Raw genomic sequence first — 14,804 nt, forward strand, 5'->3', positions numbered from 1 at the left:
AATGATTTTAAAATCTGGGTGCTCTAAACCACAATGCCATATCCACACTCTCACTGGAAAGCGAAGAGATCCAAGCTCTCAGTAGATAAGTTTTTAAAAATATTTATTATAAAGGTGATGTGCAAAGGGCTTACAGTTACCTTTGTCAGGTAACTTAACTTGCACTCTCCCAGGTATTCCCTCCTGTCCCCACCCACAGTAGAGATCTTAAGGAAATAAAGTGATCCCAGTAACTCCCCAAGTGTAGGGTTTCAATACAACTTTCCTGAAGGACTTCAGAAGGAAAAGGTGAAGTCATGTCCTTCTACCACCTGTCCCAAGTTCTGGAGAAGATAACGTTCCCGCAGACTCAGGGGACGTTCACCAATCTGCACAGAGTATCAGAGTCCTGGGTATTAAATCTAGTAAACAGAAGAGAAAGCATAACTGCTGCTCAGAAGTGACCATACTGATTTTCAGACACAATCATTCTATTTCTGATAAATGGGCACCTATCTATGCCATGCTCTATGAAACGAATTAGAAACACTTTGCGCAGAAGTTGGAAATTGTCTTCTTTTAGAAGACAAATGTTTCTCTCCTTTACATCAACTCAGCCCTTACTCCAAAAGACGTTTTCAAGATGCAGATAGTGGCAATTCTTAATTAGAGGCAGAAGAAAAACATCAAAACAGACTTGTAACACTATTTAATTAACTGACCTCTATTTTGAGTATTTTCCTATTTTTTTTCTTTGAGTTAATAAATAATACAAGCTGGATGCTAGTGGCTCACACCTTTAATCCTAGCTACTCAGGAGATAGCAATCTGAGGATCATGGTTTGAAGCCAGCCCAAGCAAGAAAGTCTGTGAGACTCTTATCTCCAAGTAATCACAGAAAAAGCCAGAAGTAGTGGTTCAAGTGGTAGAGTGCTAGCCTTGAGCAAATAGGCACTCAAGGATATAGCACCAAGCCGAGCTCAAGCACTAGGACTGGCTAACTAAATAATACAATATCAGTATAAAAATCTTTATAGAAAATCAAATCTTGGACTCACACCTGTAAGCCTAGGTACTCAGAAGGCTGAGATTTGATGATCGTGGTTCAAAGCCACCCTGGGCAGGAAAGTCTTTGAGACTCTTTTATCTCCAATAAACTACTCAGAAAAAAAAAAATGGAAGTGGCTCTGTGGCTCAAATGGTAGAGTGCCTTGAGCACAAAGAAGCTCAGTGACAGTGTCCAGGCCCTAAGTTCAAGCCCCAGGACAGGCAAAAAGAAATGTGTCTCACGGGGACTTTTCTGCCTGGTCTGGTTTCATACTGTGACTCTCAGATATCAGCTTCCTGAGTAGCTAGGATTATAGGTGTGAGCTACCAGCACCCACTTCCAAAGAGTACACTTCTTTTTGCCAATGTCACCCCTTCCCTTGCTCTCTCCCAGTTTTCCCCTCCCATCCCTACCCAACAAATTGTATAGTCCATTTTCAACGGTGTCTAGCTCCCATCATCTGTACCCTCCCACACTTATCCTCCCCAAAAGATTTTTTTAAATTAGCATGTACTGTTGAAGTCAGCTTTAGTGTAATAACAAGTCCTTGGGCTTGAACTCAGGGCCAGGATGCCGTATGAGCTTTTGTGCTCAAAGGTAGTACTCTACCACTTGAGCCATTGCTCCACTTCCAGCTCTTTGCTGGTTTACTGGATAAGAGCCTCACAGACTTTCCTGCTCTGGCTGGCTTTGAACCACAATCCTCAGGTCTCAGCCTTGTGACTAGCTAGGATTATAGGTGTGGCCCACCAGAGTTGGCCTGGGTGGCTTTTAACAATAAAAGGAGTTCCAGTTTATACTAAGACTTGGATAACCTCAGGGAGGAAAAAAAAATCCAATCTCATCTGGATATCAACATAAATTTTCATTTGTGCATATGCATTTACAGTCTGACTTTGAACATGGACTTTATAGTTGAAATTGTAGTATGAGCTTGGATTTTTATTACTTCAATTTTCATGAACAGCTTTTAAGAGTTTATTACTGTTTTTTTCATTATTGACTATCCAGTAGGTATCTAAATCAGTGATTAGTGGGTATCATAACAAGGGATGGAAGGAATGTCAAAATGCACAGAAACTTCTTAAAGGTAGTTTGTGTTACATTTAATATAGGAGCAAATTACAGTTGCTCAGGAGGCAAATTTTGAGGTGATCATATTATTAACTTTCTTCTAAACTACTTCAAAACTCTTTCCTAGTAGGACATCCAGCTTCATGTAGAACATGAGCTTTTGGTTCTGCCAAGATGGTCCTGAGCTGCTTCTGATGACTATGCCTGTCTTTATAACCAAGGCTCCAAAGGGACAAAGCCTTGCTTACTTTGATAATCAGGAAACCCATAATGTGAACAGGTAAACAGGCACAGTTGATGGTAAGGCAGGTGATGGTGAACACCAGCAGGACTGGCATCTTTCATGTATTTAGGATGTTAATTGTATATAGTTTTGTAGGTTACATTTTTTTTAAATTAACTTCATTGCATTCCAATTCTATTGAGAGACCATGTAAAAGTATAGGCCTTTTGGGAACCCAAGCTCAGCTCAGGAATTGATGAAAGTTTGCCATCTAGTGGATGTCATTTCTCTTCTGAAAAGTCCTTTAATGCAAGGGTGGATTCCTCTAAGTATGTCTTGGGTTCCTGCAGTTACAAGGTCTGCAAAGGAGAACCAATCTCTTCTCTCTAGGACCATGATGAGCAAGCTCAAGGCCATCTACTCAGAGCCTAGTTCTCATGCCCTTTTTGAGGCACGACACTTATTACATCAGTTTATAGTATGATTCAAGAACTCATACTTCCTCTTCCTGAGCAATTCTTAAGCAGATTTCAAGAAGTGACAAATACACAACTCTGGTCTTGGATTTTGAGTGGTGAACAGTTGAGAGTTCAAACAGTAAAGGCTTGCCAGTTACAGTGTCTGTACTAACTTCATGCCTCCAGGCATGAGAGCATTTACTGCTGGGGAGAAGGGAGATCACTGACAATAAAAAAAAAAAAAATGTTTTACCAGTGATGACAAAGAGAACCAGAGAAAAATGTCTAAGACACACAGAAGTGGCTGGAAAGGCTGAAAAAGCCAAAACTTGACCATTGTAAAATTAGGTCTATATACTCAGGTCACTATGGGTGTGTACCTTCCAAAGCTGCTGTTGCCTTTGAGTAGGTAAATGCATTCGACATTCCACGGATATACACATATTTGAAGCACAACTCACACTCATTAGACACTGCACCTGAAGGCTGGACGGCAACACTGCAGGTGACATTGATCTTGCCTCGGCCATGGAATCACAGTGTACAAGCTCTCTGGCCAGTTTAACTGGTTAAAAATCTAGTTCTATCAGTTAACAATTTGGGAACTTTAGGAAGCTACTCTGGTGTCAATGTCGCCATCTATGAAACAGGGACTCTTCTTTTTGGGGATGCAGATTATTAATGAGGTGCCAGCATATGCCCTCCCCCTTTTTAACATGTTACTTCTCTACAGGGATTCTCATCACTTGATGTTGTAGTTTTTGGTGTGTCATTGACACTAGTGTAAATATGCTATTGTGAAATATCCACATAGGAAAGGTATACATGACTAGTAGGATGTACATGCGGTGGTATGAAACTCATCTTTGGAAAATATCTTCAGATATCCTACAATAAAACACACAGAAATGGGAACTGGGAAGGGGTAGACAAATGAAGAGGACACAGAATTCAGTCAGTAATAATATAATGCATATCTTACAAAATAACGAAGAGTGAGGGAAGGGTGAATAAAGGAAGAATGGGTTAGAATGTTTAAAGTGGTGACACTGATCAAGACACATTGTATTCATACACTTTTGTTAAATGGCAACTCCTGTGTATGGCTACTTAATGATAATTAAAAAAATAAGTAAAACAAGCAGCAAGAAAAAAATACATTTTGAATAAAAAACATAGTTTACCTAACCCATCACTCCAGTTCTTTAGTGTTACTAACATGTAAGATCAATAAGTTTAATATCATTATAGTGTTTAAAGTTGTTACATATATAATGTAGGACATACGCCACAATAAGAATGTGATTTGCCTTTCTTTTACTTCTAGGTTTTTGTTTGTTTTTTGTCAGTCATAGGGCTTGAACTCTGGGCCTGGGTGCTGTCCCTGAGGTCTTCAGCTCAAGGCGAGCACTCTACCACTTGAGCCACAGCACCGTTTCCAGTTTTCTGGTGGTTTATTGGAGATAAGAGTCTTGTGGACTTTCCTGCCAGAGCTGGCCTTGAACTGTGACCCTCAGATCTCAGCCTCCTGAGTAGCTAGGATTACAGAAGGGAGCCACTGGCACCCAGCACTTCTGAGTTTTTTTTTTTTTTTTTGTAGTGAGGTTACATGTTTTAGAATGGAAAAAAGTTATGAAGACTTACATTTTAACCTGTACACAGGAAGTAAAAGGGAAATTGATGGTTGTTAACATATTAATTTCTCCTTTAGAACAAACAGATACACAGAGAAACTCAATTGCAAGGCTCATCGGAAATACAGCCAGGTGGACAACCTCAAAGGCAGATGGCAACAGTGGGCTGATGAACACATACAGTCCCAGAAGCTCAATCCCTTCAGTGAAGAATTTGATTACGAGCTAGCCATGTCGACTCGCCTACACAGAGGAGATGAGGGCTATGGCCGTCCAAAGGAGGGAAGCAAAACAGCAGAACGAGCCAAGCGAGCAGAGGAACACATCTACAGAGAAATTATGGAGCTGTGTTTTGTGATCCGCACCATGGCTCGCCACAGCCGAGATGGCAGGATCCAAGTGACTTTTGGAGAACTCTTTGACAGATATGTTCGAATTTCAGATAAAGTAGTGGGGATCCTCATGCGTGCCAGGAAACACGGACTGGTGCACTTTGAAGGGGAAATGCTGTGGCAAGGCCGAGATGACCACGTTGTGATAACTCTACTAGAGTAACCAACAAAGTGAAATTGGACCCACAATTTGGCTTACTGCTAAGGGCTAATGTGCAAAAAACGTTAAAAAGCAAGCCATTCTTTACTAAGTTGGTAAATATTAAATCACTTTTATATCAATGCCATGTTGATGCTTAAACTATGAGGAAGCTTAAATATTCTCAATAGAGAAAGCACAAAGCATTTCATGGAGTACACTCAGAATGCTATTTTTGAGTATTAATATTAAAGTTACCAATTACATTTGAGAAGATTATTTATTTGCTACAGAAATTATTATAGACTTTTCGATTTTCTAATTACACACTTAAGATTTTTAGATTTAGACAATTAGAATACAATATGGTATCAAGTTATTAGGAGAAAATTCCATTACATTTGGAAGCTCAGGTTTGTACTAACTGAAAAATATCAGCATCACTTAACAAAAACACAAATTTTCAACAAAATTATGAAACTGTTGAAGTTCCTGTGTGGGTTTGAATTCTACTAGGTACCTAGAGTTAACCTTCTTGTCTGTTTGAGCAAATCACATAAAAAGATACCAGTGGTCTTAGAACCAATAAGAAAGATGTCTTGTTATGTTTACTATGAAAGCAGAGGTAGAGATTGCTGGCCTTTGTAGGACTTTTTAAATATTTTATTTTTGAAGCAGTATACATTTGTAGTATGAAAGGGCTGTACTGTGCTATTTCCACAGACACATGAACAAAATCATTACCTCCTCCTTATTCCTATTCCTCCCTCTTCTTCCCCTCTCTAATAGCATCTGATAAGTTTGATTATGCTGTCTTCATGCAAAGGAGAGTAAATAAATATACAAGATTGCTACATATATATCTATGTTTATTATAGCCCTGTTCATAATAGCCAATCAGCTGAGGTGCCCAACAACCAATGAGTTATATATACACCATGTGAGTTATATATACACCATGGAACACTTACTACTCAGCGTTGGTAGGACTTTTTGGAGTTTATATTTTCTTCAAAGACTTAATAGTACTATTTACATTTATGTCAAAACACGAGAGAACATACAAAAAGTTCTACAAAGCACAGTGTTTATTGTAGAAACAGCATATTAAGTTATAAGATTTTCTTCATATTCTAACAAAACTTCATGAAGTGGGTAAAATCAGTAATATTAGTCTTGACAAAGTTAAAAAAATTAACGATGGTTGGCAAAGAGAAAATTGGCGCTGAATCTACTTGCAATCAACTTTCCTCCCTAATTACATTGACTATCTATTATGTAGTCCTAAAAACAAATTGAATAAAATGTGAGATTACAGTTCTTACTAAATTCAATGGCAATGACCAAAATAAAATTGTAATTTCTTTGCTGTTAAAAACAAAGATAATATCAAACTACTGTATTTCAAAAGTAATAGGACTTCATAATGGGTAAATTTAGATTTAAAAGTGCTCTAATTACCTTGAGAATTGTTTTTATTCATGCATGATTCTCTTTCAAACTGAAAGTTCCAATATCTTCTTACAGAAGAGAATATGTAATTTTTGTTTTCATAGATTTATAAAAAAGCTATTGACTGCAAATTAATAACTTATACTTCATCATGATACACATTTGTTATATGTGAAATCTGTGTCAAAATTTGAAAATAAAAGGCTTAAGAATAAAAGATGCTTTCTTGGGGCTAGGAAGGTGGCTCAGTGATGGAGTGCTTGCCTTGCATGCATGAGGCCCTGGGTTCGATTCCTCAGTACCACATAAGCAGAAAATGCTACAAGTGGCACTGTGGCTCAAGTGGTAGAGTATTAGCTTTGAGCTGAAGAGCTCAGGGATAGTGGCCAGGCCCACAGTTCAGGAAAAAAGAGGAAAAAAGAAAAAAAAATGTTTTCTTACATTTCTGTTCTCTTTATACTATTAAAAGATATTTCATAATGTCACCTTCTTCTGTTTGAAATCCAACAAAATTGGTGGGTATACCTTAGGTTGTTCCTAAATTAGTATTTATACCAAGGCTTTAAGAGGTCCCTCATATTCAGCTTCAAATAGGCTTTTGCAGACATTGGTATAGGTTATTTGAAGTTCAATTTGTTTGCATTTGAGGATGGAGCTCAAAGGATGCAGCTTTCTTCCCAAAAAATTGATATTCACTAATTCTAATAAGATTTGGCTCCAAGTAGCATCCTTAGGTGGAGTGAATTGTTCTGTCTCAAAGTGTCATGTGATAGATATCAACATATTTGACTTGTAACAGAGCTCTTGGTTTATGGGTTTCATACTTTATTGAATATTACTATTATGCCAAATATTTTATTTGCTTGTAACACCACTTGTCTTAAGTTTCTTAATTTGAAATAAAAAAAAAAACCACTCTTCATCCAAAGTATTATTCTGGAATATCCATGATAATGAAATTATGTTGAAAACTTAGGACATTTTGAGCAAGAAAAAAATGTAGAACTCAACAAAAAAGGTACAAAAATTCACATAAAAATTTTAGTGATTGGGCTGGGAAGTGGTAGAGTACTCGCCTAGTAAGCATGAAGATCTGGATTCAATTCTTCAGTACCACATCAACAGAAAGAGCTGGACCTGGTTCTGTGGTTTAAATGGTAGAGTGCTAGCCTTGAGCAAAAGTAGCTCAGGGGTGGTGCTCAGGCCCTGAGTTCAAGCCCCAGGACTGGCAAAAAATAAAGTCATCAAAAGCATAAAAATTACATTTTATCATAGATAACTCTAAATGTCTAATAACAAGAAATGCACAATGGAATGTTCAATCTTCAAGATAATCCTTTTCCAAATCAAATCTATACATTGACATGTACTTTCTTACCCCTTCTGTCTGGACCTCCATTCTAACATTTGATTTGAAATTTCATAACTTGATGAGCTGATTTTCTGATCCCAATTCATTTGCTGCCACTGTGTCCACATCCTAACTAGGGAAATTCTGAGCAGATTTTACTGTCACCAGGTGGTAAAACATGGCCACATCTATACATCTGGCTTGTTTTCTGCTTTCTCCTTCCCCTTCCAAACTCTTATCTCAGGGATCCTCTTTTTTGATCCAGTCAATAATCCCCAAGGACATGTCATAGGTTCAAATCAACATCTTATCGTTCAAATATTAAATGCCCCCCTTTTCAAGTTGATTCCCCAGTTTCTCAGCACAACAGACTCTACAAATTATCTTCTTTTTGTACCTGTTGTGCTTGGTCCATATGGATGACTAATAAACTCAGGTCTCTAAGTGAAAACCCTGAGAACTATCTATAATTCCTCTGACACAAAATCAATAATCAATTCCCATTAATCCTAATTCCGAAATCTCTTCCAAATCAATGCCTCCTTCCTTATCACCATTACTACTATTCTTATTCATACCTCATTATTCATTGCTTTAGTGTTGTTCACATGAGGCTAGTTTTGCAGATATACAGCACGCAGAATGGAATCATGAAGGCTTCTATGTAGATAATAAAGGAAGGCCTTTGAGGCTAATGTGTAGCAGGGTGAAGATTTCTGAAGTCATTCTTTGAGAAATGAAGTCTAACCTATAATGGAGTTCCCAGAATGACGAAGATGCCAGAAATGTGAACATCTGCAAAGGAAAATTCTATGCAACAAATGGAACCAGCCCAACGTCTCACCATTTTTGTTTTTTAAAACAGGCTTATTTTTCCCTTCTTGTTTTTACCTCTACAAATGTAGTACTTCCTGAAGTGAAAATCTGATGTCATTCTTCCTTTCAAATTTTCCTAATTGCACGGAAATTGTTTTCTCAGTATTGTAATAAAAATATCTTTATAACATTAATATTCTACCCAATAAAAATGGAAACATAGTTCCAAACTAGCAAATGACTAATTTCCTCATGTGCCAAGTGCCTTCTTTTATATCCATTTTTTAAACTATGGTGCTGCCCCTAAATGAAAGTGTCCTTCCCATGCTATCGTTAACATAAAAGATAGAAATATGTTTTGTAAAAGTTCTTAGATATGAAAATAACTTGATTATTGAATAAATCCAAACTCAAGTTTGTATGTATGCATTTAATTTTATTTGGTATATACCACTATGACCTTATTGGAGGTGAAACTCATTACAGGATTAAAAAAAATATTTTATGATTAGTCAACTCCACAAAGACAATAATACTGCTGTGGAAGACCAAGGGGGGGATAATATATTTATTTACAAAGTCCTTATATGTAAACATTTAACCTATATACTGTTATTAACTTACAGTGAGAGAGCTTTTACATAGACAAGGAAATGATGCCCTGTATTTCTATTCATATTCAGCAATAGCATAATATAATAGAATATCAGATTTTCTTTTTGATTAGCATTATGCTTTTCTTATTTAACTTTCAAATGAACTAGATATATTTAGGTGTTATACAACTAAAACTATTCAAGCCAACATATTTGGCTTATAATTTTATCTTTAGAATAAAGTGCTATAAGCAACCTGGCAATCAACACTTTCTATAAGAACAAAACTACTTTTAAACATTAATTTACAAGATATACAACATTTATCTGGAATAGCTGAGATTTCAGCACAAAGTCATTGTCACATGTATAACAGCAGGATTTTTTTTTTTTTGCATAACATGAAGCTCTGAAATTTAACTGATGAATTACTGCCACAATGGCTTATTGTTGGCTTCCTACAAAAGAGGATAAGAACTACTAGTGTATTCTATCTTTTCATTTTTTGAGGTCACTTGACAGTAAATTTGCATATTCACCAAGTCTACTGAATTACAATATTGTCTACTATGAGTTTACAATATTGTCTACTATAATTACTGCTCTTTTGTAAGAGCAAATGCTAATGGAAATAACATGTATCACTTAAAAAAACCAAACCACAAATTTTTTTCCTTTTGAATAGAAAAAAAAATCTGTATTTTTGAAGTTGGTATGCAACAAGGCTAAAACAATAGAACTATAACAGAACAATAAAACGGTATACCTGATACAATATGTTGAAGAAATATGTACCTGTTTCATAGTTGTTATACTTATGATAATGCTCTACTAAGCTACAAACATGTAAATAGAATTTGTTTACTATATTAAATCCAATAGAATCATTAAGTTCTCACTCTCCTTTGTCAATTTATGAATCTTTATCTGAAAAGTCAATGATGAAAGCATTTGCCCAAACCTGCAGATCACGTGTACTGTGGTCTCTTTATGATTAGAATTCTCCTCAAATTTCATTTCCTTAAAATGAAACTGAGAATACTTGTAAAACTAATAGAGAATGCTATAGTGTGAATCAGAACTAGAACTCATTGGACGGTGAAGTATGATTTTGGCATGTGGTTTGTCTTTCATGAAAGTAAGATAGGCTGGTTCTACTGTCCCCTGTGCCAACCTCATAGACATGAAAGCATCTAGGCTTCATTTCCTCAATGCCCCGTTAGAATGCTCGACAAAAGAAACAATATAGTTCAAATAAATAAATAAAAGGGTTCAACAAAAGAGCACCATCCTATTAGGAGTCTGAGATAACATAAATTGAAAATGAAGTGGTCACAATAATGATCAAAATGCCACCAAAATTTTGACAAAACTCCAGCTATTATACTATGTGGACCCAGGCTATAGTCTAAACTTAAAGAACTTTAGGACAGGTACATGATTTGAAAAACAAACTTCAAAATTATAGCTGTAATAAATGGTAATACAGACTAATTTTAAAGCACTAGTGACATGTTACGTTGTATTGCTTCTTGAACATTCCAAATAAAGCCTGTCCATGTCAGGTTTGGGCCATTATCCTGCTAAGACAGAGAGCACTGTATTTATTCAAAAGCCCAGATTTCAATGTCTTGGATAAAGAAATCTTCCTTCTTAGAAAGTGTACGATTCCCAAATGTTTTACAAGAATGGCTTCTTCCATGGTAAAGATCTCCATCAAGCCAAAGGGCAAATTCTCCACTGAAATACATAAAATAACACTCTTAATAAGCATACCTTAATTTATAGAATAATCTAATTAAGGTATTTCATGTCCAAATACTGAAGATAATTAATTTTTCCAAGCCTATTCTACTCTTTATGATACTAACACAGAAATCTTTTTTACAATCCTTCATAAAATATCACTTGGTGCACAGATTAAGGAATGAATCCATCAAAACTAGCTTTTAAGACAGGCACATTCTCTTCTTCTTCACTTGGTGTTATAAGTTTCTCTTCGTAGGTGTGGTGCTGGGGATCAAATGTTCCGTACTTGCTCTTACTAAACTACATTCTCCAATAGTTTTACTTTGCCATATATAGGTAACATGGTTTCTCTACTAAACTACATTCTCCAATAGTTTTACTTTGCCATATATAGGTAACATGGTTTAAAGTAACAGAAGCAAAATAAAATGTGCTGTTAAAAGTCTGATAAATGAAGCTACATTTCTTTGAGATATTTATAAAGAGTAATTAGAAAGAGTAATTTTGTTAAAAAGATTATCAGTGTCAGCAATGAGTCCCTCCTCTCTGCCCCTCCCACCCGCCTCGGGACATTTTAACTTTGTAAGAAGTTTTGGTTTTCTGGGTTGCTAGCCAAATAGATCAGCTTAAACAATTTTAAGTACATTAAAAACTGATGCTGAAAAACAGTGGGAACCAGACAGAAAGCAGATATAATATGAATTTAAAAGACAGATAATAAGGCCCAATATATCTTATTGGAATATATAAGGAGAAAAAACAAGTTTTGATAGGGTGTATTTCTATCCTATAAAAACTTCTTTTTACCCCATAGAAGAAGGAAGAAGGGACAAACACAATACAATACATAATATAATGTCCACAGATATCTCCTGGATATTTTCATTTGAAAAAAAAAATAATTAGCCCACTCAGTGGGTACTATCTACATAAAACTGTGGAAAATCCTTTAACATCTTCGGAATAGAATTGGTTAAGTACAGTGACTATGGAAGAAGAAAAAAGTATTCTACATTCTTAATTACTATCATCTAATTTCTGTGTCTAAAGATATTTCAAGCAGAACTCAGGGAATATTCTTGCTATGGTACTAGATGGGAAAAGTGAAAATGCATGGAAAGAAATGAGAAAAGGTGTCTCTCTTAAGTACCTACTTATATGTTGGACATTACATTAAAATGTATACATATAGTGACTCTATCTTTTGAGTTAATTGTCTCCAATTTAAACCTCAAAGTTCAGAACTGTTAAGGAACATGCTCAAGGTCTCCTATGTCTAATAGTAATTCATGGAGAAGTTAGGAAAAATTTTTGCTAGGATGTGTAGAATGTAGAATCTGAATCAAATCTATCTGACTACAAACCTACATTAAATCTACTACACTGTGTGATTTTGAGCTTGGAAGCTATGGTTTCATTGTGTTCTCCCAAAGGTTGTGTGAGGAATTGAAAATTTAGAGATACTGCCAACTAGGAGATGCTTGAATTACTAGGGAGACCGTTTTAGGCAAGACTAATATAGTTCTCATGTAACCCCAGTTTCAGGAGAAGTGAGTTTTTAGGTCAGGCCCGAGCATTCCTGTCTAGTGCAACCTGATCTCTTCTGCACACAGCTATTTCCTTTCCCACTTCTCTGTTATGTTGTGATGCAGCCAAAGGGCCCACACCAAAGGGCAGACAAATGGGGTGACCTAATCTGGACTTTCAGCCTGCAAATCTGTAAACTAATAAATCTCTTTAAAAGTACTCAGCTTCAGGTATTTTGTTAAAGCAAAAGAAAATGCCCTAATAATGGAAATCCTAAATAGAATTTTGGAATAGTAAGTCTCTGAAAATTTTATTTTCTGAACATATATGCTTATCCTCAAACAGAAGAAACTTGTTGCCTTAGATAAGTCAATAGTTAGGTTAGCTTGGTAGAATCATGCTACACAATCAAACTCTAGTTCTAGAAGATGTTCTAATGACATTGAGCATATTTATTTATGTTGGTCATGGGGTCTGAACTCTGGGCCTGGGCGCTGTCTCTCAGCTCTTCAGCTCAAGGCTAGCACTCTACCACTTGAGCCACAGTGTCACTTCCAGCTTTTTCTGCTTATGTGGTGCTGAGGAAATCAAACCCATGGCCTCATGCATGCAAGGCAAGTACTCTACTGCTAAGCCACCTTCCTAGCCCCTGATCATGTTATTTATAAAAGCATTGATAAAGTTTGTAATAGTTTATTATTATTCTGAAGAGCTAACAAGAACATCTACAACTACCATTTTGGGGAGAGCTGATGAAATTCTTCTTGAAAAAAAGTAGTACAAGTGGACAATGTTAATTTTATTTGCTGAGCCCAACAACTAAAAATAATCAAGGCTACAATAACCATCGTTACTTTTTAATCATTGTAATTATGTCTTCCAAATGCTTACTTATGGAGAAAAATAAAAAAAATTGCTAGAATCATATAGGATGATATTCTTGAATAATAATAAAACTCTGGGCTAAATGAACTGGTATTACATATCTGTAACAAACACTTTTACAGATCTGGTAATTATTTGACATACTTGTACCTGATACTGAAAGACTGAAAGCTAATGCTTGCTAAAAACTATTTAAGTAGTATGTGTTATGTGGTAGAAGGATTGGACACTAAGCAAAGTTGAGAAATTAAGAAAACATAGCTCCTCAAAGTTGGAGTTCTTGTTAGGTCAAAAGAAATTGACCTAGATAGTTAAAGGGAAAAAGAAAAGAAAACAAAACAACTCCCCCCCCTCAAGAATGTGGGTGTTATCAAATCTTTTTTCAGAAAGATAAATTGTTATTGTCTAACGTATTTATCCAAAATATTGATCAAAATACAAGGTAACTATTGAACTTGTCCAACACACTGAGAAAAATACACATCAAATTTATTTGAAAAATCTTAAAGTCTAAAGCTATAAGGATAGTTCCCTTTCAAATTGCTAAGAGACACTGTACTCTAAAGAAGACAGGTAGAGAATGAACTAAATAAACAGTATGGTAGGACAAAAACATAAATATTCCATTAACAATTTAAGTTCTATACTTGAGCATCTTCTTATATACTTTGCCAAAATATACAAATTAGATTCCAATATCAAGATAGTCCAATGATTATTTTATAAATAATCTAAATGCATTTTTATAACTTTCTTAAAAAAATCTTAGTGTGGTTGCAAGGGGTAACATTGTATTCATAAGACACATTGTATTCATAAACTGATTTGTTGAATGGCAACTCCTCTGTACAACTACTTAACAATAATAAAAATATTCTTTAAAAAATCTCATAGTGAAATATCTAACAAACTTACCCTCCACCACCGAAAGCTAGTGAATCCATGTCTCCTTTGATAAAAAACATGTTATCTCCTGTCCACTTAAAGACCTACATGAATGGGGAGGAAAAAGGCTTTCAATAAAGAGACAAAAATGGTACTAAAAATAACTACTTTCAAACCCAATAGAGTTTGCAAAGTCTAAACAGATAGTAACAGGAAGAACCACAAAGAAGCTTAGCATAGAAGAACTGGTGTCTTCGTTTTCAGTGTCTATATGACTCAATTTGAAAGAACATGCTATACATTTATTTCTAACTATTCAAATCTTCATAACTCTTCACACATCTCTTTTTCTCGCTTGCTTGCTGAGCCCCATGCTTGCTAGGTAGATACTCTTACCATTTGAATCTTTTTCTGTTTCTTTTTCTTTAGTTATATTTCAGATAGCATCTCATGTTTCTTCCCCAGGCTTGGATCAAAATATGATCCTGATGGTCCTATTTCAGGTTCCCATAGAGTTGAGACGACAGGAATGACACAAAATGCCTGCTTATTGATAGATGTACTAACTTTCTTCCCAAACAGGCCTCGAACCCATA

General features: G+C 35.7%; 2 protein-coding genes across 10 annotated transcripts in view; one reads left to right on the plus strand and one right to left on the minus strand.

Annotated features, from left to right (window-relative positions):
- Abra (actin binding Rho activating protein) overlaps window positions 1–4,971 on the plus strand; it is a 6,757-nt gene extending 1,786 nt beyond the window's left edge. The window contains exon 2 of the mRNA XM_042673195.1: window positions 4,494–4,971. Coding sequence (XP_042529129.1) covers window positions 4,494–4,971 — 478 coding nt within the window. The remainder of the gene's footprint in view (window positions 1–4,493) is intronic.
- A 4,010-nt stretch (window positions 4,972–8,981) lies between these two features.
- The window catches only part of Oxr1 (oxidation resistance 1), a 200,000-nt gene continuing 194,177 nt past the window's right edge, over window positions 8,982–14,804 (minus strand). For all 9 annotated transcript variants that reach the window (XM_042672918.1, XM_042672920.1, XM_042672917.1 and 6 more), the window contains 2 exons: window positions 14,239–14,312; window positions 8,982–10,902 (listed from right to left, as the gene is read on the minus strand). In XM_042672918.1, coding sequence (XP_042528852.1) covers window positions 10,767–10,902; window positions 14,239–14,312 — 210 coding nt within the window. In that variant the 3' untranslated portion in view covers window positions 8,982–10,766. The remainder of the gene's footprint in view (window positions 10,903–14,238; window positions 14,313–14,804) is intronic.

The sequence above is a fragment of the Dipodomys spectabilis genome, unplaced genomic scaffold, assembly GCF_019054845.1.
Source record: "Dipodomys spectabilis isolate Male_0828 unplaced genomic scaffold, ASM1905484v1 ptg000783l, whole genome shotgun sequence".
Lineage (NCBI taxonomy): Eukaryota > Metazoa > Chordata > Mammalia > Rodentia > Heteromyidae > Dipodomys > Dipodomys spectabilis.